The following is a 17,624-nucleotide window of genomic DNA, read 5'->3' as shown; positions in this document are numbered from 1 at the left end:
CCTCACTCCGAGTAGGGGCACCCTAACCCATGGATGGCACACCTTTTCACCCCAACCTACCAAGGTACAGCATGTAAGCGAGCGAGAAACACACAGAGCGAGAATGAGTGTGCGATGCCAGCATTTAAAATGTTTCTAATTGGACTAATAGCATTTTTCCTCCTGCCTGGCCGCACTGTGAAAAACCTGCATGGCAAACAAGCGCAGAGTGAAAGCAGTGTCTGCGGACTGCACAATCTGCCCGCCGCGCCGTCCGCTCAGACCTGGGTGGTGGTCGTGGTCAGACAATTCAAAGTCTGCGCTGTCTGTCTGCAAGTGCGGGCCGGGTCGGTAGCAGCACGTGCATAGCATCGCGATTGCTTGTGACGCTCGGGAAGAAGGACTTAATCCGATAGAGCGCGGTTCGAAATTGTGGTGGTTTACCTGTGCTAAGCGTGTGGTACCGAGTGATCAATAGGTCGTATCTGTGCAGAAGGAGAAGTTTCTCTTTAAAATGTGTCGGTAATGGCAAATTTGAGGATGCAAATGAAATGATTCGATTGTTGAAAACCATCAGTAAATTGGAGATCGTATGCGAATAAATGTTGTTGAATGTAAAGTTGAAGTTGAGTATTTGAATTGTATTTCATCGAATAATTGTGTATTTTTGCAACTTAAATAGTAAAAAAAAATGCCGTAAATATTTAAAAAAAACATTTTGCAAGAAAATACTGAATATCTCTTCAGTCTTAAATATTCAAATGAGCTTTGCGTCTTCAATTGTCGTTTTTCGACGCCTATCAGCTGTTACTACAACCTTAATTTATAGTGGCGAAATACTGCGTGGTCACTGATTCGAGTTCGACCATCACGGATCTGTTGGATTTTGAAGTTGCCCATTTTATGGTCTTCAATATTCACCCGGTCAAACTATTGCATTGCAGAAAACTGCATTCTGCATGGTTTGATGAAGCAAAAAACTGGGAGCGCTTTGTTGGACATTACTAAATTACCTATGCTTAACCTTAGAGCGGTCGCGTTAAAAAAAGTTACATAAGCGGTCGCGTCGTGTACTGAGTACACGGCGAATAATACTGCCTATATTTCAGGACTGACATGAGATAGAAGGTTGCGGTTTTCGACAAAGTTGTTTATCAATTTAAGACGCATCTAGAAACGAACAATAAAGTTTGAAAACTGATCCGCTAGATGGCGCAAATGGCGACCAAAACAAATGATTCTAGAATCTCGATACTAGAATCTCTAATATCTCGGGACTGAGAAGAGATAGACGATTGCTGTCTTTGGCAAAGTTGTTTATCTGGACGAGATCAATCTGACTGCGGATAACAAAATTCGGAACTGATACGGTAGATGGCGCTTATAACGAGCATATTGAGTTTTTTTGGAATATCTCAGAGTCGTGACGAGATAGACTGTTATTGTGTTCTACAAAGTTATTTGTTCGAACAAGACACATTTGGAAATTCATAACAAAGTTTGAAACTGTCTCAGTAGGTGGCGCGCGTGGTCAAATTATAATCTTATGATGATATCTCATGACCATGATACGATAGAAAGTGGCGGTTTTTGACAAAGTTGTGTGTCTAGACAAGACGAATTTGAAAATGATCGGTCAAATTCAGAACTGTCCCGCTAGATGTCGCAGTTGGTAAAATCATATTTCTTTTTGCGATATCTCAGCTTATGTCGAATAAACGGTAAAATGGCTTATCTGGTCTGGAAAAGAACACCAAAATGTTTGTAAATAGTATTCTTTTGACGATTTTCCCAAAACAGAGTTTGTGAATCATCGACAATGTTGACAAACTGAATAATGCACATATCACCTAGGAATACATGATACTGATTCAACTTACCCAAGTAGCACACTTACGATACTTTTATTTAAATCAATTTATTAATGACTCACATTAGTTGTATAACAATTAGTTGTACAGTTTTATAATGAGTATGTTATTAGGGAAGCTTGCTATGGTATGTTGAGGTAATGCTTTAAACATTAGAATGTTAGAATTATGTTGACACTAAAACACCATAAAACAATACAAAACGAGCATTTGTTTGTTTTATTTCCTGCTATGATAATGAGAATGAAAAATGTACATTAGATTCCTAACAATTCTATAATATTCTTATTACGGTCACTTATATCATACAGGAAATAACACACACGTAATACAAGGAAAGAGTAAAGAATTCGAGCCCAATGAAAAAAGCAAGCTGTTTTGCAAATGAGTATCAAGAGAGTGCACTTCAGTCGTGTTGTCGCGTTAGCAAAACAAATAGCTTTGGTTTTATCATCACGCATACGTTAATAATTGCAAGCATCAACGTTGCCATTATGCCTGTCTGCCAAGTTAACTCCGGGATACGTTGCTGGCCCAACAAGCCACTCGTCGTATGTTCGAGTCTCGACTGGGCGGTGCCGCTTCAGAGTTAATAGGATCTTTGCACTAGCCCAGTGATTTTCCTGTACTCTAATAACCGGCAGCGATATCTATCGATAAAGAAGGGTCAAGTTCTGAAGGACGTTTATATCCATGCATGGTTTTGCTTTGCTGATAAACCTAGATTTTACCAGATTTTTTATTGCATGCCAGACAAAGTTCTAAATCTTCCAGATATTTGGTAATGTCCCAGATTTTTGCCAGATTTTTGTTTCTCCGTTCTGCAAAGGAGTCATCGCTCCTAATTTCAGACAACATTTTGTACCGGCGTTGATCAAAACTGGCAAGACGTTTCCCGAAAAAGTCCTCCCCATCGGTCAAATTGATCGCCAGATTTTGACATTTATTCGTGTTTGCCAGGTTTTCGAATAAACCTATTAGCGACCCTGGGAAGAATAGGGACTCAAACACTCTAAAATATTTTTTTAAGAATGTGATGGAAACGCAGCACGGGTTTCCAGGAATCTTGTTCTGGTGATATTTCTATATAGACGATGTAGACGACGAAATTGCTTCGTCAAAAGCATTTTGATCAGTCTGTGCTCTTCATCTTGTCTTTTGATAAAAGTTGAAGCAATACGTATCAATTGCTTCTTTCAGGAAACCATAAAAATAGCTGTTGATTGACTGGAATTGACAACGCAATCGATGATGAAAAGGACAACGATACGTTATCTAACGTGTTTTGACTACAGAAACCACTTTGTAGCGAACAGCAGTGTTCTATGCCATCATGGTTCCGCAATATTCCGAAAATAATTTGATTTTCTCATCATCTCCACCTACTACTACTTCATTCCGAATTTAATTTACCTTCATCGGAAGCATATTGACATGATAAACAACTTTGTCGAAAACATCAACCTTCTATCTCGTCATGGTTCGGAAATATCGCCAAATGAATTAAATTTCACCGTATACTCCATCTAGCGGACTAGTTCCAAACTTCAGAGTTCGTTACCAAATGCGTCTTGGCTTTACAAACAACTTTGTAGTAAATAGTAACCTTTTAGCTCATTACGGTTTTAAAATATTCTTAAATGAATTTAATTGCTTCATTATTAGCGCCATCTAGCGAATCAGTTCCGAATTTTGTTGTATATCACGGGATGTGTCTTAACTAGATAAGCAACTTTGTCGAAAGTCGCAACCTTCTATCTATTCACAAACTTGAGTTATTGCCCGCCGTGTACTCAGTACACGACGCGACCGCTTGCGTAACTTTTTTCATTTCAAAAAAGTTACGTTAGTGGTCGCGCTGGTGTACTGAGTACACGCGCGCGGACACACCATTTTTACAAGCATCTTTCGACCACTTTTTTTATTTCTTTTTTCTATATTTTGGCATCATTAGAAAGAGGAAGAGTAGATCTTCGAATACAACCAAAACCTGGTGTGATTTGATTAAAATTTCGATGATTTTTTCGCGTTTTTCGAAAACGCGTGTACTCAGTACACTAGCGCGACCGCTCTAGGGTTAATTGTACCGTTCACCGTTTAAACGCTTTAAATTTTCCCACCTTTCAAAGAGGACTGCATTACAGATCTAATGTTTTAAGGTTTCATTTTCGGCGTCACAGAAGCGACAAATATCGTCATCTTATATGAAACTGAGATTTCGAATTTGATATTCGCTCTAGCAATGACGTGCGTTGAGACCTGTAAATGTATTTTTGAGAATCAGCAAATTTGAAGTAGCTTTTAGAGTCGTCAACCGGGGTGGCTCGGGCTGTTTCAAGCAGTCGTCTCCTTTCAACTCGATCTTGGACCACTCGTCTCAGTCGTTTCAGAAGTTGCAAATCACTTTCAACCTTTAGCACCCCTGCCTGTTCTTGGTACCGGTGGGGTTGTTGAAGAAAATTGTTTTCATCGCCCGGAATCCTCACGATGTGTCCGGCCCAGCGTTGCTCACCGACCGCCAAATGACGATGGGAATCTCCCCAAGCAGTATCTGTAGCAGTGCTTTGTAGCTTGTGATTGATGGACCACTCTCCGCTTTCAGTTTGTACTTCACCATGGTTTTTGATCGTGGCGGTTTGCGATAGGTAAATAGGCCCGCATTTATTTTTTGCTCAATTCTCAGTCTGGCATGGATTGCCCCCACCATCGTAAAATTCCTGACTTTGATATCAAAGTGATCTGCAAAGCCTAGAAGTAAGCTATACTTGATGATAAACATGCTTCTCGTTTCGATGCCCGCTTGTCGGATCACCCTCTCAAGATCGATGTTGAACACAGGATAGGCCGTCCTCTTGTCTCAAACCTCGCCAAACCTCGAAGGCACTCGTGGTGTCCCCGAGATGCGAACGAAACACATCACTTGATCGCATGTAGTTCTGGTCAGTCGCGTCAGTTTATTCGGAAAACGGTTACACGAACCCACATGAAACCCGCCTCCCAGCTAGCACCAACTCGTATATCAATGTACGAAAACTATCGTAAATGTCTCCTAACAAACTCGAAATCGTAACTAAAGCTGGATAAAGTGGGATCAAGTTGATTTTCTGTCGTATATAATGATAATAACTGACATACATACGATTTAAGGCACAAAATCGTAGAGTAGTACGGAGCGACTCGCGCTTAATCGGATATTATCGTATATGAATACTTATGTAGTCGTAACGCTCAAAATTATTCGTAATCACGTATACCGGCTCCAAAATAGTACGGATATGCCAATTTTGCGCATGAAATACGATTTATTTAGCATGTATAACTGTACGTAATGTTGATTTTTACCTTTTTTATACATATGAAAATGCTAGCTGGGCTGGTAATTACCTACGTAACCCTGAGCTATCGCCGACATAACAGGAATTGGGAGGGTACCTTATGCTGTTTACCAGCGTTATGGCGCGATAGTTGTAACAGTCCTTCGACCCATTCCTCCGATAGCTTTTCCACCTCCCAAATCTTCGAAATTACCCAGTGATAGAACCGTTGCCAGCGCTTCCGGGCCATTTTTATATCGGCGGTAGGCGGTTTCCAGCGGCTTTGTTGGTCATTAGCAACCTGATTTCTCGTTTGACTTCTTGAAGATCAGGTGTTGGGACAATACTATCTTCCATAGGCTCTTAGGTTGACTTCCGTCCTGCCTCCTTCTGCAGCTTCGCCATTTAAGTTGTTTATCGAAGAACTGCTTCCAACTGTTGACCAGCTCGCACTCGTTTGTTATTAGATTTCCTTCCTCCTAGTCCTTACAAATTTGGTTCAACGCCTCGAAAAACTTGCACGTGTTATTACCGAGTTCTGTCCATCTTTTGGCGCTTTTTACTCCTCAGGATCGTGTTTAACTGGTTCCTCGCTCGTCGGTATTTGGCTGAATTCTCCTAAGTAGCAATGCCCAGCCGTCTATGAGTACGTGGTCAATCTGGTTCACTCCCTACTAGTTGTTATAAACTAGTTGTGGTAACCGATTAATGACTGATTTCAGTCATAAATAGGTTGCAGCAACCAGAAGTGACAAAAGTGTGCTACTTGGGCTGTCACTTCAGGTGACTTTGTGGATATCTTTGCTACCCAGGCAAGTTGTTTCGGATCACCATGCCTCGAGAAGCTGCGCAGTTTATACATCGTTGGCTTTTATCGTTCGTATCGGTGGTGAGGTCCTATCACCGCTCTATACACTTCTTCCAAATCCGAAGTAACCTTATAGATCTATTGGAGTGGCTGAATCGGCCAAGTTTCAGCAACTAAGTTTTTCGATGTCCCGCGTAATGAAATCTGTAATAGTAAAGCATGCACTATTTGCTTTAAACTAAAGCAATAGCTCTGGGAGATTCGTGTAAAGCAAAGCAAAGCCGTGGTGCTACATTCCGCTTTCGGAACATGATCTACTGTTTTTATTGGACAGACTTCATTGGAGTTTCATATTAGTTGTTACGCTACTATTTTTTCGAATTATAGAATTAACGCGGTTTTTTACGCAAATTTTGGAATTTACGTGGTTTTTAAGCGAATTCTCATCTTCTTCTTATCTCCACTACTCATTTTTCGCTACTCACTACTTCATTTTCACCTCTCACTTTACACCTATCATTTCTTATTTTACATTTTTCCTTTCTCACTTCAGGTTTGTCATTTCTCACTTCTGAATTTTCACTTCTCACTAGTCACTTCTGCTTCCACTTCTCATCTTTTTTTTTTCTCGCGCACTTACTTATCGCGCCTCGCTGTCTCTCCAGATTTGACCTGCAATATAAAGTTTCACCAATTAAGTCGGTCCATGGAAGTGCGTCTTCAATTTCTCTACTGCAGTTGTTATCCGACGTCATCAACGAGTCGAGGTATACAATTTCGTTCACTACCTCGAACTCATCGCCATCGACTACCCCACTATTGCCTATACGAGCTCGATCGCGATCGTTTCCTCCTGCTAACAGATACTTGGTTTTAAACGTATTATACATTAATCCAACCTTTACTCCTTCACGTTTTAATTTGGTATACAGTTCAACAACCGCCTGCAACGCCCTTCCGACAATATCCACGTCGTCAGCGAAACAGATAAATTGGTTAGATTTGTTGAAGATTGTGCCCGGCCCCGCATATTAAAACCCGCACGTCTTATAACACCTTCTAGCGCGATGTTGAATGGAAGACATGAAATACCATCGCTTTGTTGAAGTCCCCTGCATGACTCAAACGGGCTTGATAACGAACCCGAAATCCTCACACAGCACCAAACACAATCCATCCTGACCTTAATCAGCCTAGTCTGCTTCACGGGAAAGCCGTAGGTGGCCTTGAAATCTATGAATAGGTAGTGTGTAGGGAATTATAGTATTCGCGACACTTTTGGAGGATCTGTCGCAGCACAGAGATTCGGTCCGTTATCGATCGCCCATCTTCGAAACCGGCTTGATAACTTCCCACGAATCTACTTGCTAGCGGCGATAGACGGCTAAAGATGATCTGAGAAAGCACTTTATAGGCGTGATTGATAATGGTTCGCTTGATAGTTCTCACATTCCAACTTGTTGCCCTTCTTGTATCTCTCCTTCCGCACCTCCGGTAGTAGTTCTGTTTCCCAGATCATGACTATCGGCCGGTGCAGACAGGTAGCCAACCTATCCGAGCCCATCTTGATAAGTTTCGCTGCGATGTCATCCTTGCCAGCTGCCTTGTTGTTCTTGAGCTGCTTGATGGCTTCGATCACTTCTCCTATCGTGAGGGTCGGCACATCACCATCATCCGCCGTACTGATGTAGTCATTCTCCCTGCTCCCTGCGACATGCAGCGTCTTTATCTCGACATGTTTCGGCTCGCGGCATTAAGCCCCTGCGAGATACGAAAAATTTCTTGTAGAATTTACGCGTTTCCTGAGAACGATACAGCTGTTCCATGTCCTCGCACTCCATTTCTTCCAGGCGGCGCTACTTAACCTGGAAAAAGTGGATTTGCTGTCTTTGTTTCTCTTTAAATCGTTCCACGTTTTGACGGGTCTCCTGCTGCAACTTCGACGCCCGCGTTGCATTCTTCTCATCTGACATCCTCTGGCATTCCTTGTCGAACCAGTCGTTACGTCAACTCCTCTCAGCGAACCCAATAGCACCATCCGCTGCGCCGTTGATGGCTGCTTTAACGCTATCCCAGCAGTCCTCGAGAGGGACTTCGTTTAGCTCTCCCTCTCTCGGCAGCGCAGTCTCAAGGCGTTGCGCGTACTCAGTAGCGAACTCAGGTAACTTAAGTCGTTCCAGATTGTACCGTGGCGTGCGACGGTACCGAATGTTGGTAACAACGGAAAGTCTTTGGTGCATTTTAACCATCAAAAGTTAATGGTCAGAATCGATGTTTGCACCTCGATAGGTTCTAATAGTGTTCGACATCGGAACGAAAATTGAGGTCCGGGCTCCGGTCCAGTCCGGTCCGGTAAAAATCGGCACGAATTTTTTTAATTTCGACTTTATTCCGGTCCGATTTGGCTTTGTTCCGGTTCCGGAACCAGAACAGAGCCAAATTGAACCGGAATAAAGTCTTTATAGTCGGAATAACAAAGTTCATGACGCCTTTTAACTGGACCGGACCGGACCGGAACCCGGACTTCAATTTTCGTTCCGATGTCGAACACTAGTTCTAACGTCGATGATATACGAGAAGTGCCTTCCATCAATCAAAACGTGGTCGATTTGCGTGATGATCTCCAGGTGTACCAATATGGGAGGCTGTGCTTGGAGAAGGTACTTCGTATGGCCATGTTTTTGGAGGCGGCGAAGTTAATGAGCCGCTGGCCGTTTTCGTTCGTAAGCGGGTGTACGCTGAACTTACTAATAACCGGTCTGAATTACTCCTCCTGGCCAACCTGAGCGTTGAGGTCTCCGATGATGATTTTGACGTCATGTCTTGGGCAGATGTAGTATTCACGTTCAAGCTGCGCGTGAAAAGCATCCTTATCGTTCTCGTCACTTCCTAGTTCTGGACTATACACGTTGATAATTCTAATGTTGAAGAAACGGCCTCTAATCCTGAACTTGCACATACGGCTTTCAATTGGCCACCACCCAATCACGCGATTTTGCATGTCGCCCATCACGATAAAAACTGTACCCAGCTCGTGTGTATTGCCGCAGCTCTGGTAGATGGTGTATCCATCTCTATACGAATGTACCGGAGGATCATCGTTACAGTACTGTTAAGCGTCCTACACTGACACAAGGACGATGATTCCCCCTTCCCTGTGAGCATACGACCTTAGATTCCACCGGGGTTGGTTACCCGATCTCCGCTAAGGTTGCTCGTGTTCCGGCTGGTACCACGAGGAGGTAGGGATAGGAGTTGCTGAATAAGAGGCTGAGAACCACTATGGGGCTTGTTTCACGCATTATTCAGCCGTTTACCACCCTTTTTTCTCACGTGTCACTTCTTACTTCTCACTTCTCATTTCTCACTTATTGCTTCTCCTTTCTCATTTCTTTTTTCTCATTTCTCACTACTAACTAGAAGTAAGAAGTTAGTTCTCACTTCTTCTCACTTCTGAATACTCAATATTTATTTCTCACATCTCATCACTCACATAAGCAATGAGATAGATGATTCGGGGTGAGAGAGCCACAGGCTACGAGTGTAATCGGTGCGTGCTGGCCATTTCCAGGTAACTCCCGCAAAAACCGCATTTGTCTAAATATATTCTTTTACGCTAATACCTTTAATATACCTTCACCTTTGTTTTGATCTCCTGTTTTGTTTGGCTCCCATTCACCCTTGCATCGCGCTACGTTTCTCGTCCATATGCCCAGGGGGTATCAACAGAGGGAAGAGATACTGTTGGAGGTGCTTTGGTCTGATCTCCATCAGCTATGAAGCTTTGGAGCTTTGGACTCTCGAATCTAACATAAAACTTTATCGAAAATTGAAATTTTCTATTCCGAACCAATTTTATTACTTGATTTTTTTAAATGAACTTTAAAACTTTCGCTTATATAGGGCAAGGAACGAATTAATCATCGGTCGGTTATTTTAAACGGTTGAATATAAATTAGTTTAAAATGCAGTATTTTGTTCATATCTTTAGAATACTTAGGTTACATAATCTGAGATCACTTAACCATAGAGGCAACCCATACAAACATTATTTACAGTATTTTCGATAAGAAATATGGTGAATTAAAAATTGTTGTCAAAAAACTTGCATTTTTCAGCTGCTGAACAGAATCGTCACCTCGCTACTTTGAGCACTAATTAAAGCGTTTCTCATAGGCAAGCACTCAATTTTCACATAACATATTGCAGTACACATGTGAGCCCTTGCGTCATTTGATGTTATGATCGCAAACTTATAATAGTAATAATTTGGGATAAGTCCGTAAAATTCGAAACTGCTTGAGCTACTTGGTGATTAAAAGCATTGCGGCTGATTGAAATTGGGTCCAGTGCATCAATTTTTAATGTGGAAAATCAGAAGTTTAGCGTAATAAGAATATTGATGTGCTATTATCCGCCACTTAGTTAGCCCATCGGTTATAATAAAGTAAAACAATCAGGGATCCGCTTAGACCGATTTTACCTTGGAGAGAAACTGTAATTGCAACAATAGCTAAATTGTGGCATGCTGGTTACTTGATAGCAAACATCGCACTTTCATTGGATACGAAAATTTAAACAAATAAATAAGAAATACTTAGAAATTTGACCGCCCACTTGCAAACAACTACTCCACCTACACGATTCAGACCAAAATTTCCGGCGCATGGCTTCCATTCCAACCAAGAACCGATTTCCATCAACACTCCATAATTCATAGCGCCCCTACCGTATTCATGCTACTTTTGAACTACCGCTGTATTTGCGGCCCACTCCCGACTAGTACTTCCGACAATTATTCTCGTGAGCAATACAAATCACCGAACAAATTGTTTCGTAGTCTTCCCAAACAAGGAGCTGATCAGAACAGGAGTGTACAAATTGTATACAACAAAGATGTTCTTGAGTTTTCCGCCAGTTCGTTAAATCACTCCATTATTTAGTAAAGCTGAAAAGCAAAAGGTGTCCCCTTTAACATTCCATTCAACGTTGGCGCTGGGAGAGTATCATACGAACGTCGCTGCTTCCCATTAAAAGGTTCTACCTGTGTGTTACAAGCATGCTAATGGAATTTCTTTAATTACTTTTTAATCCTTTTGGAGAAAGTTTTACCAGAAGGCTTCGCCATCCAGTTTTGAATATCTGACACCTTCCTGATACGGGACCGAGATGTATCAAGCGAAATAGGATTGTCTGCGCTGCTCATTAGAGGATCTTGAATAGGTTGGAATTCTGCTAGAATTCAATTACAATTTGTTGGAACCGGAGATGATGTCGGTCGTAATCTACAGCTACAGGCTGAAAGATAATGAGATTCGGTGGCGAAGTATCCAGCTCGCACATGTTAAACGATATGTATTAAAGATCAAACTGCTAAAAAGACCGTGCAATACCAATTTTAGTGGTTTTCCTTCGTTAAAAGGGTAGACTTTTGCAGAGCATCTAGCATTGTCAGGTCCGATCTGAATGTTAATTTACCGATAGAAAAGATAAATGGAATTTTCATTTCTTCGCCACTTCGACAGATTGTTCAGCGGAAAATTTCCATAAATCAACAGTACAACTGAAAACCTCGATCAATATTGATTGTTGCACTTAGAATTTAACGAATGCTCATTTGCATGTTTCTGCAAAGCTGCTGGGAATAGAAACATCTCTGGGAGAGTCAAACACACTGCACTGCATACAGGAATATTTCCAAACATAACTTCACCGGAGTGCGATTCTAGCCTGGCCGGGTGATGAGGCAGATGAGAGTCGCGGGCACGGAACATGCTGAGTAAACTCCGTAAAACGATTCATTAATAAAACAAACAAATGCACCATATGTTGACTCGGAACGAGCCGCAAAAAGTAAACTCGAATGTAGCATCGAGTCGAGCATTGTTGTACATGTGCATACATCAGTGTACACAGAGTTTGTCGTTGTAGTCAGCGACGACATTCATCGGGAACATAGATGCTGCAGGCGGCAAATCGTCAGCAATAAAGATGTAAGCGGAGAAGAATGCAAAATAACTTGAGCCCATTCTTCGCAGTCATTCAAGCGCGAGTTCTAATGGTCTGCCGGCACAAAACGGTACGGTGAGTCTAAAATTTGAGATGAATCTTTGATCAACTGGCTGTGATGCAGTTCGGAGATTCTGTGAGTCTTTCGATTAATTAAATTTGATCTAATCAAACTTATCCATTATTACGCCTATTAAACTTAACTTAAGCTATTGAACAGGCTTCAATGTCAATTCTTATTGATTACATGGCCAACATTAAGATTCTGTGGAACCTAATAATTTCTAATCTTAACAGAAGCAGAAATACAAGCAGCAAGAATTTCAATTTTTAGTTAAAAAATCAATTTAGTAGCACCGCTTCTGCAAGTTTACAACTCGTTACACCCAGACGGTTAGAGCAAGCAGAAATAAGTTGAAAGGGAAGTCGCTACAAAGGATTTGAGCGGACCGACTAAGAAGTGTAGGCAAGTTGAGCTTAACGTCGGCGTCAGTAGCAGGAGGAACAAATTTTATTTTGCAACTGAAATGAATTCAGAAACAAGTTGTTCGAAACAAACCAGAAGGGAAGTCCTACGAATCTTCAATGGATTTCACACTGATTGAGACGCCTTCCAGTACAAATTTCTGCTTCTCATTTTTTACTCTGCAATTGAAGGATCCCGAGGAGGCTAACAAAACCACACCGGAGAAATCAGCAGCGGGTGCAGTGAAAATGAATCCCGCTTCGTTGGGATCGGTTTTCGTGGAAAAAAGAAGTGTTATTTTCATCTGCAGAAAGACTGCCACAGTCAGCAGATCGCGATGCTGCGTGTTCTACACACAAAACAGACTCACCAACGTACCTATACACTCTGGCACTAAATAGGCTGCTGCTGCCGCTCGGGATGCTGTGGTGACCGGCGCGCTGGGAAATGTTTATTTATCTTTCAACTCGGTCGTTTTCAACTTCTCCGATTTCAAAGTCATGCCTGCAACAGTTCCCGCACGTCCCGGGTATCGATGAAGTTGTACAGCAGCCACACTGCACCAGGCCGTTGCACATGGGAAATTCATAAACGGGGTGTAATTTGCAGCAACCTTCTCGGTTGTGGGATTTTTTCTCTCAGTCATCGCACATGCATCCATGTTGAAGACTTTTGTGGTCGATGTGGCTAGGTCAAGATCCGCTGTTGGAAGCCTCACAAAGTAGGTTAGGAATGCGAGCCTTTCACGGTGATTGATCCATTGCCAATCTTAATGGCTCTGAATTTGGAGACTGGTAGATCAATAAAAGTAAGCTTGGAGATTGTCTGATTTAACAAAGTTGTAAAAAATCGTTTCTTAATAGTAACACAGTTTAAGTTTTTTTTTCATATTCTTCAATTTAATATAATTTTTCATTTAGGTAATAACATTGAATAATTTTAGCAGATCACAAATGCCAAGTCAGTTCAATTTTTAGCAGCATTCTCTCTATATCAATCTGATATGTTTATTGTAAAAAACCAAACGCAGCTTTCAAATAATGTTTACTCTACCCATTATAGCCTTCTTCCTATGTGTTTATGTTTATTCAGTCGATGAGCAGAAAGGATAGCAAATATTAAAAATTAACTGACTGTGCTTTTCTGCTTAGAGAAAATAAGAACCACATGGAAAGCAAAGGAGTACGCAACTGAGTTAACTCTTTGGACTAATGAAAGAGCTCGGAAGTAATCAATCTTTTATGGCATGAAAAATACGCTGTGGGATTTTTGGACCTGCGACGTCTAAAATATCTGAATAAAGAATGTTCGTACACTGAAAAATCTGTATTAGATTCTGTATAACTTCCTCGTGCACTGTGTTCTCCGCTGAACGCCAGTTAACTTCTAAATGCTTCTTGCTATTTATCTTGCTGTTATTTGGGTCCTCTTCAGTTTCCGCTTGACGATGACCCAATAATTCTCGATAGGGCGAAACACTAGCGTGTTGACAAAGTTCTCATGCTCGGGTATCACAAGCATTTTGGCGGCATACCACGCCATAGTCTCTGTTCCGTAATGATAGGATGCCCAATCCGGCCAAAACAGCACGGATCTATTATATTGCTTCAGGAAAAGCAGTAGACGTTCTCTCAGATGCTCGTCCATGTAAATTTTCTGGTTGCGATAAAAACAAATCGCCTTCAAGCCTACAGCTAGAAACTGTAAAACCATACGCCAAAACCGATATTTGTTACCAAACTTCAACAGTTTCATATGGTTGAAAATATCGGCCACCTTCTCCCCTTACGGTTGATGTATGAAACTCTTACCCAAGCAACTGTTTGAGGTCTGCTTTGAGGTATATTTCGGCATCCATCCGTAACCATCTTCCTGAAGAACTTACGGGTATGTGTTTTGATCTTCTTATTGTGTTTAGCGTCGCGATTTGAACCAGATATATAAGAAGCAACATGGGACAAAGTGAGAATCCGAATGGCAAAATGGTACATAAAAAGAAAAACAAGAAAAACCAGAAAAACAGTAAAAGTAATAAAGGAAAAAGTTAAAAAAAAACAAAAACCGAAGGGCAAAACGAAAATAGGGAACCAAAATAGTATAAACTTGACGCGTAAGAAAACAAGAAATAATTGGGCATCTGGAAGAGACCAAACGGAACAGACAAAAACGAAAACAATGCAATAAACGAGGAGACGAACAGAAAAAGATGGAGAACAGAAAAAAAGAAGAAAAACAAGAGAAAAGTAAGAAACTCCAAGTAAGAAAACGAAGAAAAACAGGATAAACTAGACAAAAATGGGGAAAAACAAGAAAAAAGGAGAAAAACGGGACGGAAAATAAAAAAAGGAACAGAAGACATAACGCGATTTAAAAAAAAATGCGGGACCTAATAAGAGGAAGAGCGGAACAGCTAAAAACGAAAAACGGAAAAGTTAAAAAAGACGAAAATCGGGATCGAAAAATAGACATCCAAAAACGGGACAGAAAATAGAAACAAAAAATGAGACATGGAACGAAGAAAGCTGAAGAAACCAAGTAAAAACGAAAAAGGAAAATTAAGACTCTGAAAAAGGGCGAAAAACGGGAGAGTAAAAGAAGAAAAGAGGAACAGAGGAAGAGGAAACATAAATGAAGGAAAACATGAAAAGAAAAACAGGAAAAGCAGATTTGAGAGAAAAGTAAAACGACAGAGAAGAGAAAAGACGGTAAAACGGCAGCCAAAAGAGGGAAATCGGAGTGGACCGAAACGAAAAACCAGAAGCAAAGGAGGTAAAACGAGTTAGAAAGAGACGACGACTTTAAACGAAAACAAGGATACGAACGAGGGGCTGACGTAGGACTATGAATGCAGGATCAATTCGACAAAGTTTAACAATTTGGAAGTGTTTGTCACGCAAATTTTTATTTTACAGTATTTTAATAGGCACTCTGAAGCATTCCCATAAATTTGATACAAGAAGACAAGTTTAAATTTCCTAAATACCAACCGTGCACAGTGCACAACTTGTGCAGTAGGGGAGACCAGGTAGACTTGATCCCTTGGGACACTTGATCCATTCATTGTTTCTCAGTAAATACAATGTTGTTTTTATGCAGAAAAAAACAAAGTTGTACATTTCATTCAACTAACAAAATTGCAAAACAAAAATGTAATAAATTTTTACATTGCAAAGAAAATATAATATAATAAGATTTGCAACGGAATAATTCTCTATACTTCTTTTTTTAGTGAAGTCCAACTTTCTGGCTACGGCAAACTGCCTTGAAATTTTTGAATTACTTTTCAAACAAAAAATTAGCTAAACATGTTTATTCATTGATGCTGTATACATTTTACAATAAAACTTGTATATATTTTACCAAATTAATTTTCAGTAAAACTTACTACGACAGGTACACTTGATCCACATAATTTCAGTGACACTTGATCCTTTAGTTAGGAAATGAAGAGCTTGGAGGCCGTTATGTCGTAAATAATAAAATGAACAATTCTCCATATCGTAAACATTCGTTATGTAAAAATCACGAAAAGTTTGTAAATCCGGTTAGAACGACCGCAAAAATGTTCAATTTGAATGTAATGACACTTAAGTGATATGTGAGAGAGCGAAAAAATGCTTCTGAAAAGTTCATCTACCAACCGGACTACGCAGGAGCAACCTGTGCATTTTCCAAGGATGAAGAAAGACTGCTCGGACAAAGAATTCATCTGAACAAAACAACTCATCTTCTTTGAAGAATTCTATTAATCAGGTACCAAAATCGATGATTCCGTACAATACAATTATCAAAACACCTGTAAATATAAAACCATTTCCAAAGGCATCACCACGTAAAAATATGCGAAGAGTAAGAAAACGAGGAGATACACATCCTTACAGATGCACCAATGAAATTGAAGCTGGAGGCCACTCTGATTATTAAACAGGAAAAATATAATGCTTCAAAAATTAAAACCCACCGAAAAAGTTCTCGTCGCAAATTATAAAAGATGTCCAAAGCTATACTTTTACAGATCGATGCACTTAACGATTTCTAAATACTTTTGACGTAGGACTACGTCTTTGTTTACAATACTGGGACTGGGTACCACTTTGTGAAAACGAAAATAGAAATGTAACGTTTGAATGAAAGATTTCAAATGCTAATAACTACTAAACCACTGAACGAAACTGAACAATTTATATGTCGTTGGATAGAAAAAATGACCAGCAATTTTATGGAAGGGGTAAGAGACCAATTTTAAGGAGGGCGTAAGAGGGGGGGTTCTCATACAAATGAAAGACAAATGTCCTCAAAACTCGAGAATTAATCATGCAAATGGAACCAGATTTGGCATGTGGAGGTTTCAGAAAGTAGGATTTTTTCTATGGTGTTCTGAGACCCTTTCCCTTTCTAAGAGGAGGGGCTCCCATACGAATGAAACACAAATCTTCTCATATCTCTAGAACTAAGCAAGCGAATGGAACTAAATTTGCCATGTGGTGGTTTCAGAAATCAAGAATTTTTTCTATGGTAAATTGAGACCCATCCCCTCTTTAAGAGGGGGGCTTCCATAAAAATAATATACAAATTTCCTCATAACTCGAGAGCTAATCAAGCAAAAGGAACCAAATTTGGCATGTGCGGGTTTGAGAAGGCAGAAATTTTTTGACGTAGGACTACGTCTTTGTTTACTATACTGGGACTGGGTAGCACTTTGTAAAAACGAGAAATAGAAGTGTAACGTTTGAATGAAATATTTCAAACGCTAATGGCTACTATACTACTGAACGAAACATAACAGTTAATATGTCGTTGGATAGATAAAATGTCCAGCAATTTTATAGTAACATACTAGTAATAATTTTTTATACGCTAAATAGTGAAAATGTGTGTAAAGATTCAAGGTCGAATTTTTCCATACATTTCCCTTGTTATCGCCTAGCTTCACAGGCACGGACGACAATTAGATACACCAAAGGATTTGGATCCAAATGATAACCTTGAGACCACTTTGTAAGCCACACCCCTTTTCCAATCCAATCGGCAACATCGATGGCTATTGACGGCAACACCGGTCCCAAAGACAAGCGGAATCAGAGGGCAATGGCCAACGTGAATCCCACACGATGCACTTAACATTACATTTTGCATTATCCCCATCGCAGACATGCGAAATTGTTCGATAGCTTGCT

The 17,624-nt window shown here is 40.5% G+C and overlaps 1 protein-coding gene across 5 annotated transcripts in view; it reads left to right on the top strand.

The window, feature by feature from the left end:
- LOC128737902 (uncharacterized) overlaps positions 1–17,624 on the top strand; it is a 237,860-nt gene that overhangs the window by 104,024 nt on the left and 116,212 nt on the right. For 2 of the 5 annotated variants that reach the window (XM_053832669.1, XM_053832668.1), the window contains exon 1: positions 276–604. The exons of 1 other annotated variant lie outside the window; for it this stretch is intronic. In XM_053832669.1, the coding sequence (XP_053688644.1) occupies positions 582–604 (23 nt within the window). In that variant the 5' untranslated portion in view covers positions 276–581. Of the gene's footprint in view, positions 1–275; positions 605–17,624 lie in introns of those variants that run through there. 2 more of the 5 variants (XM_053832671.1, XM_053832670.1) reach the window with 2 other exon arrangements.

This window comes from Sabethes cyaneus, chromosome 2 (assembly GCF_943734655.1).
Source record: "Sabethes cyaneus chromosome 2, idSabCyanKW18_F2, whole genome shotgun sequence".
Taxonomy (NCBI): Eukaryota; Metazoa; Arthropoda; class Insecta; order Diptera; family Culicidae; genus Sabethes; species Sabethes cyaneus.
This window is presented reverse-complemented; position numbering and strand designations above follow the sequence as displayed.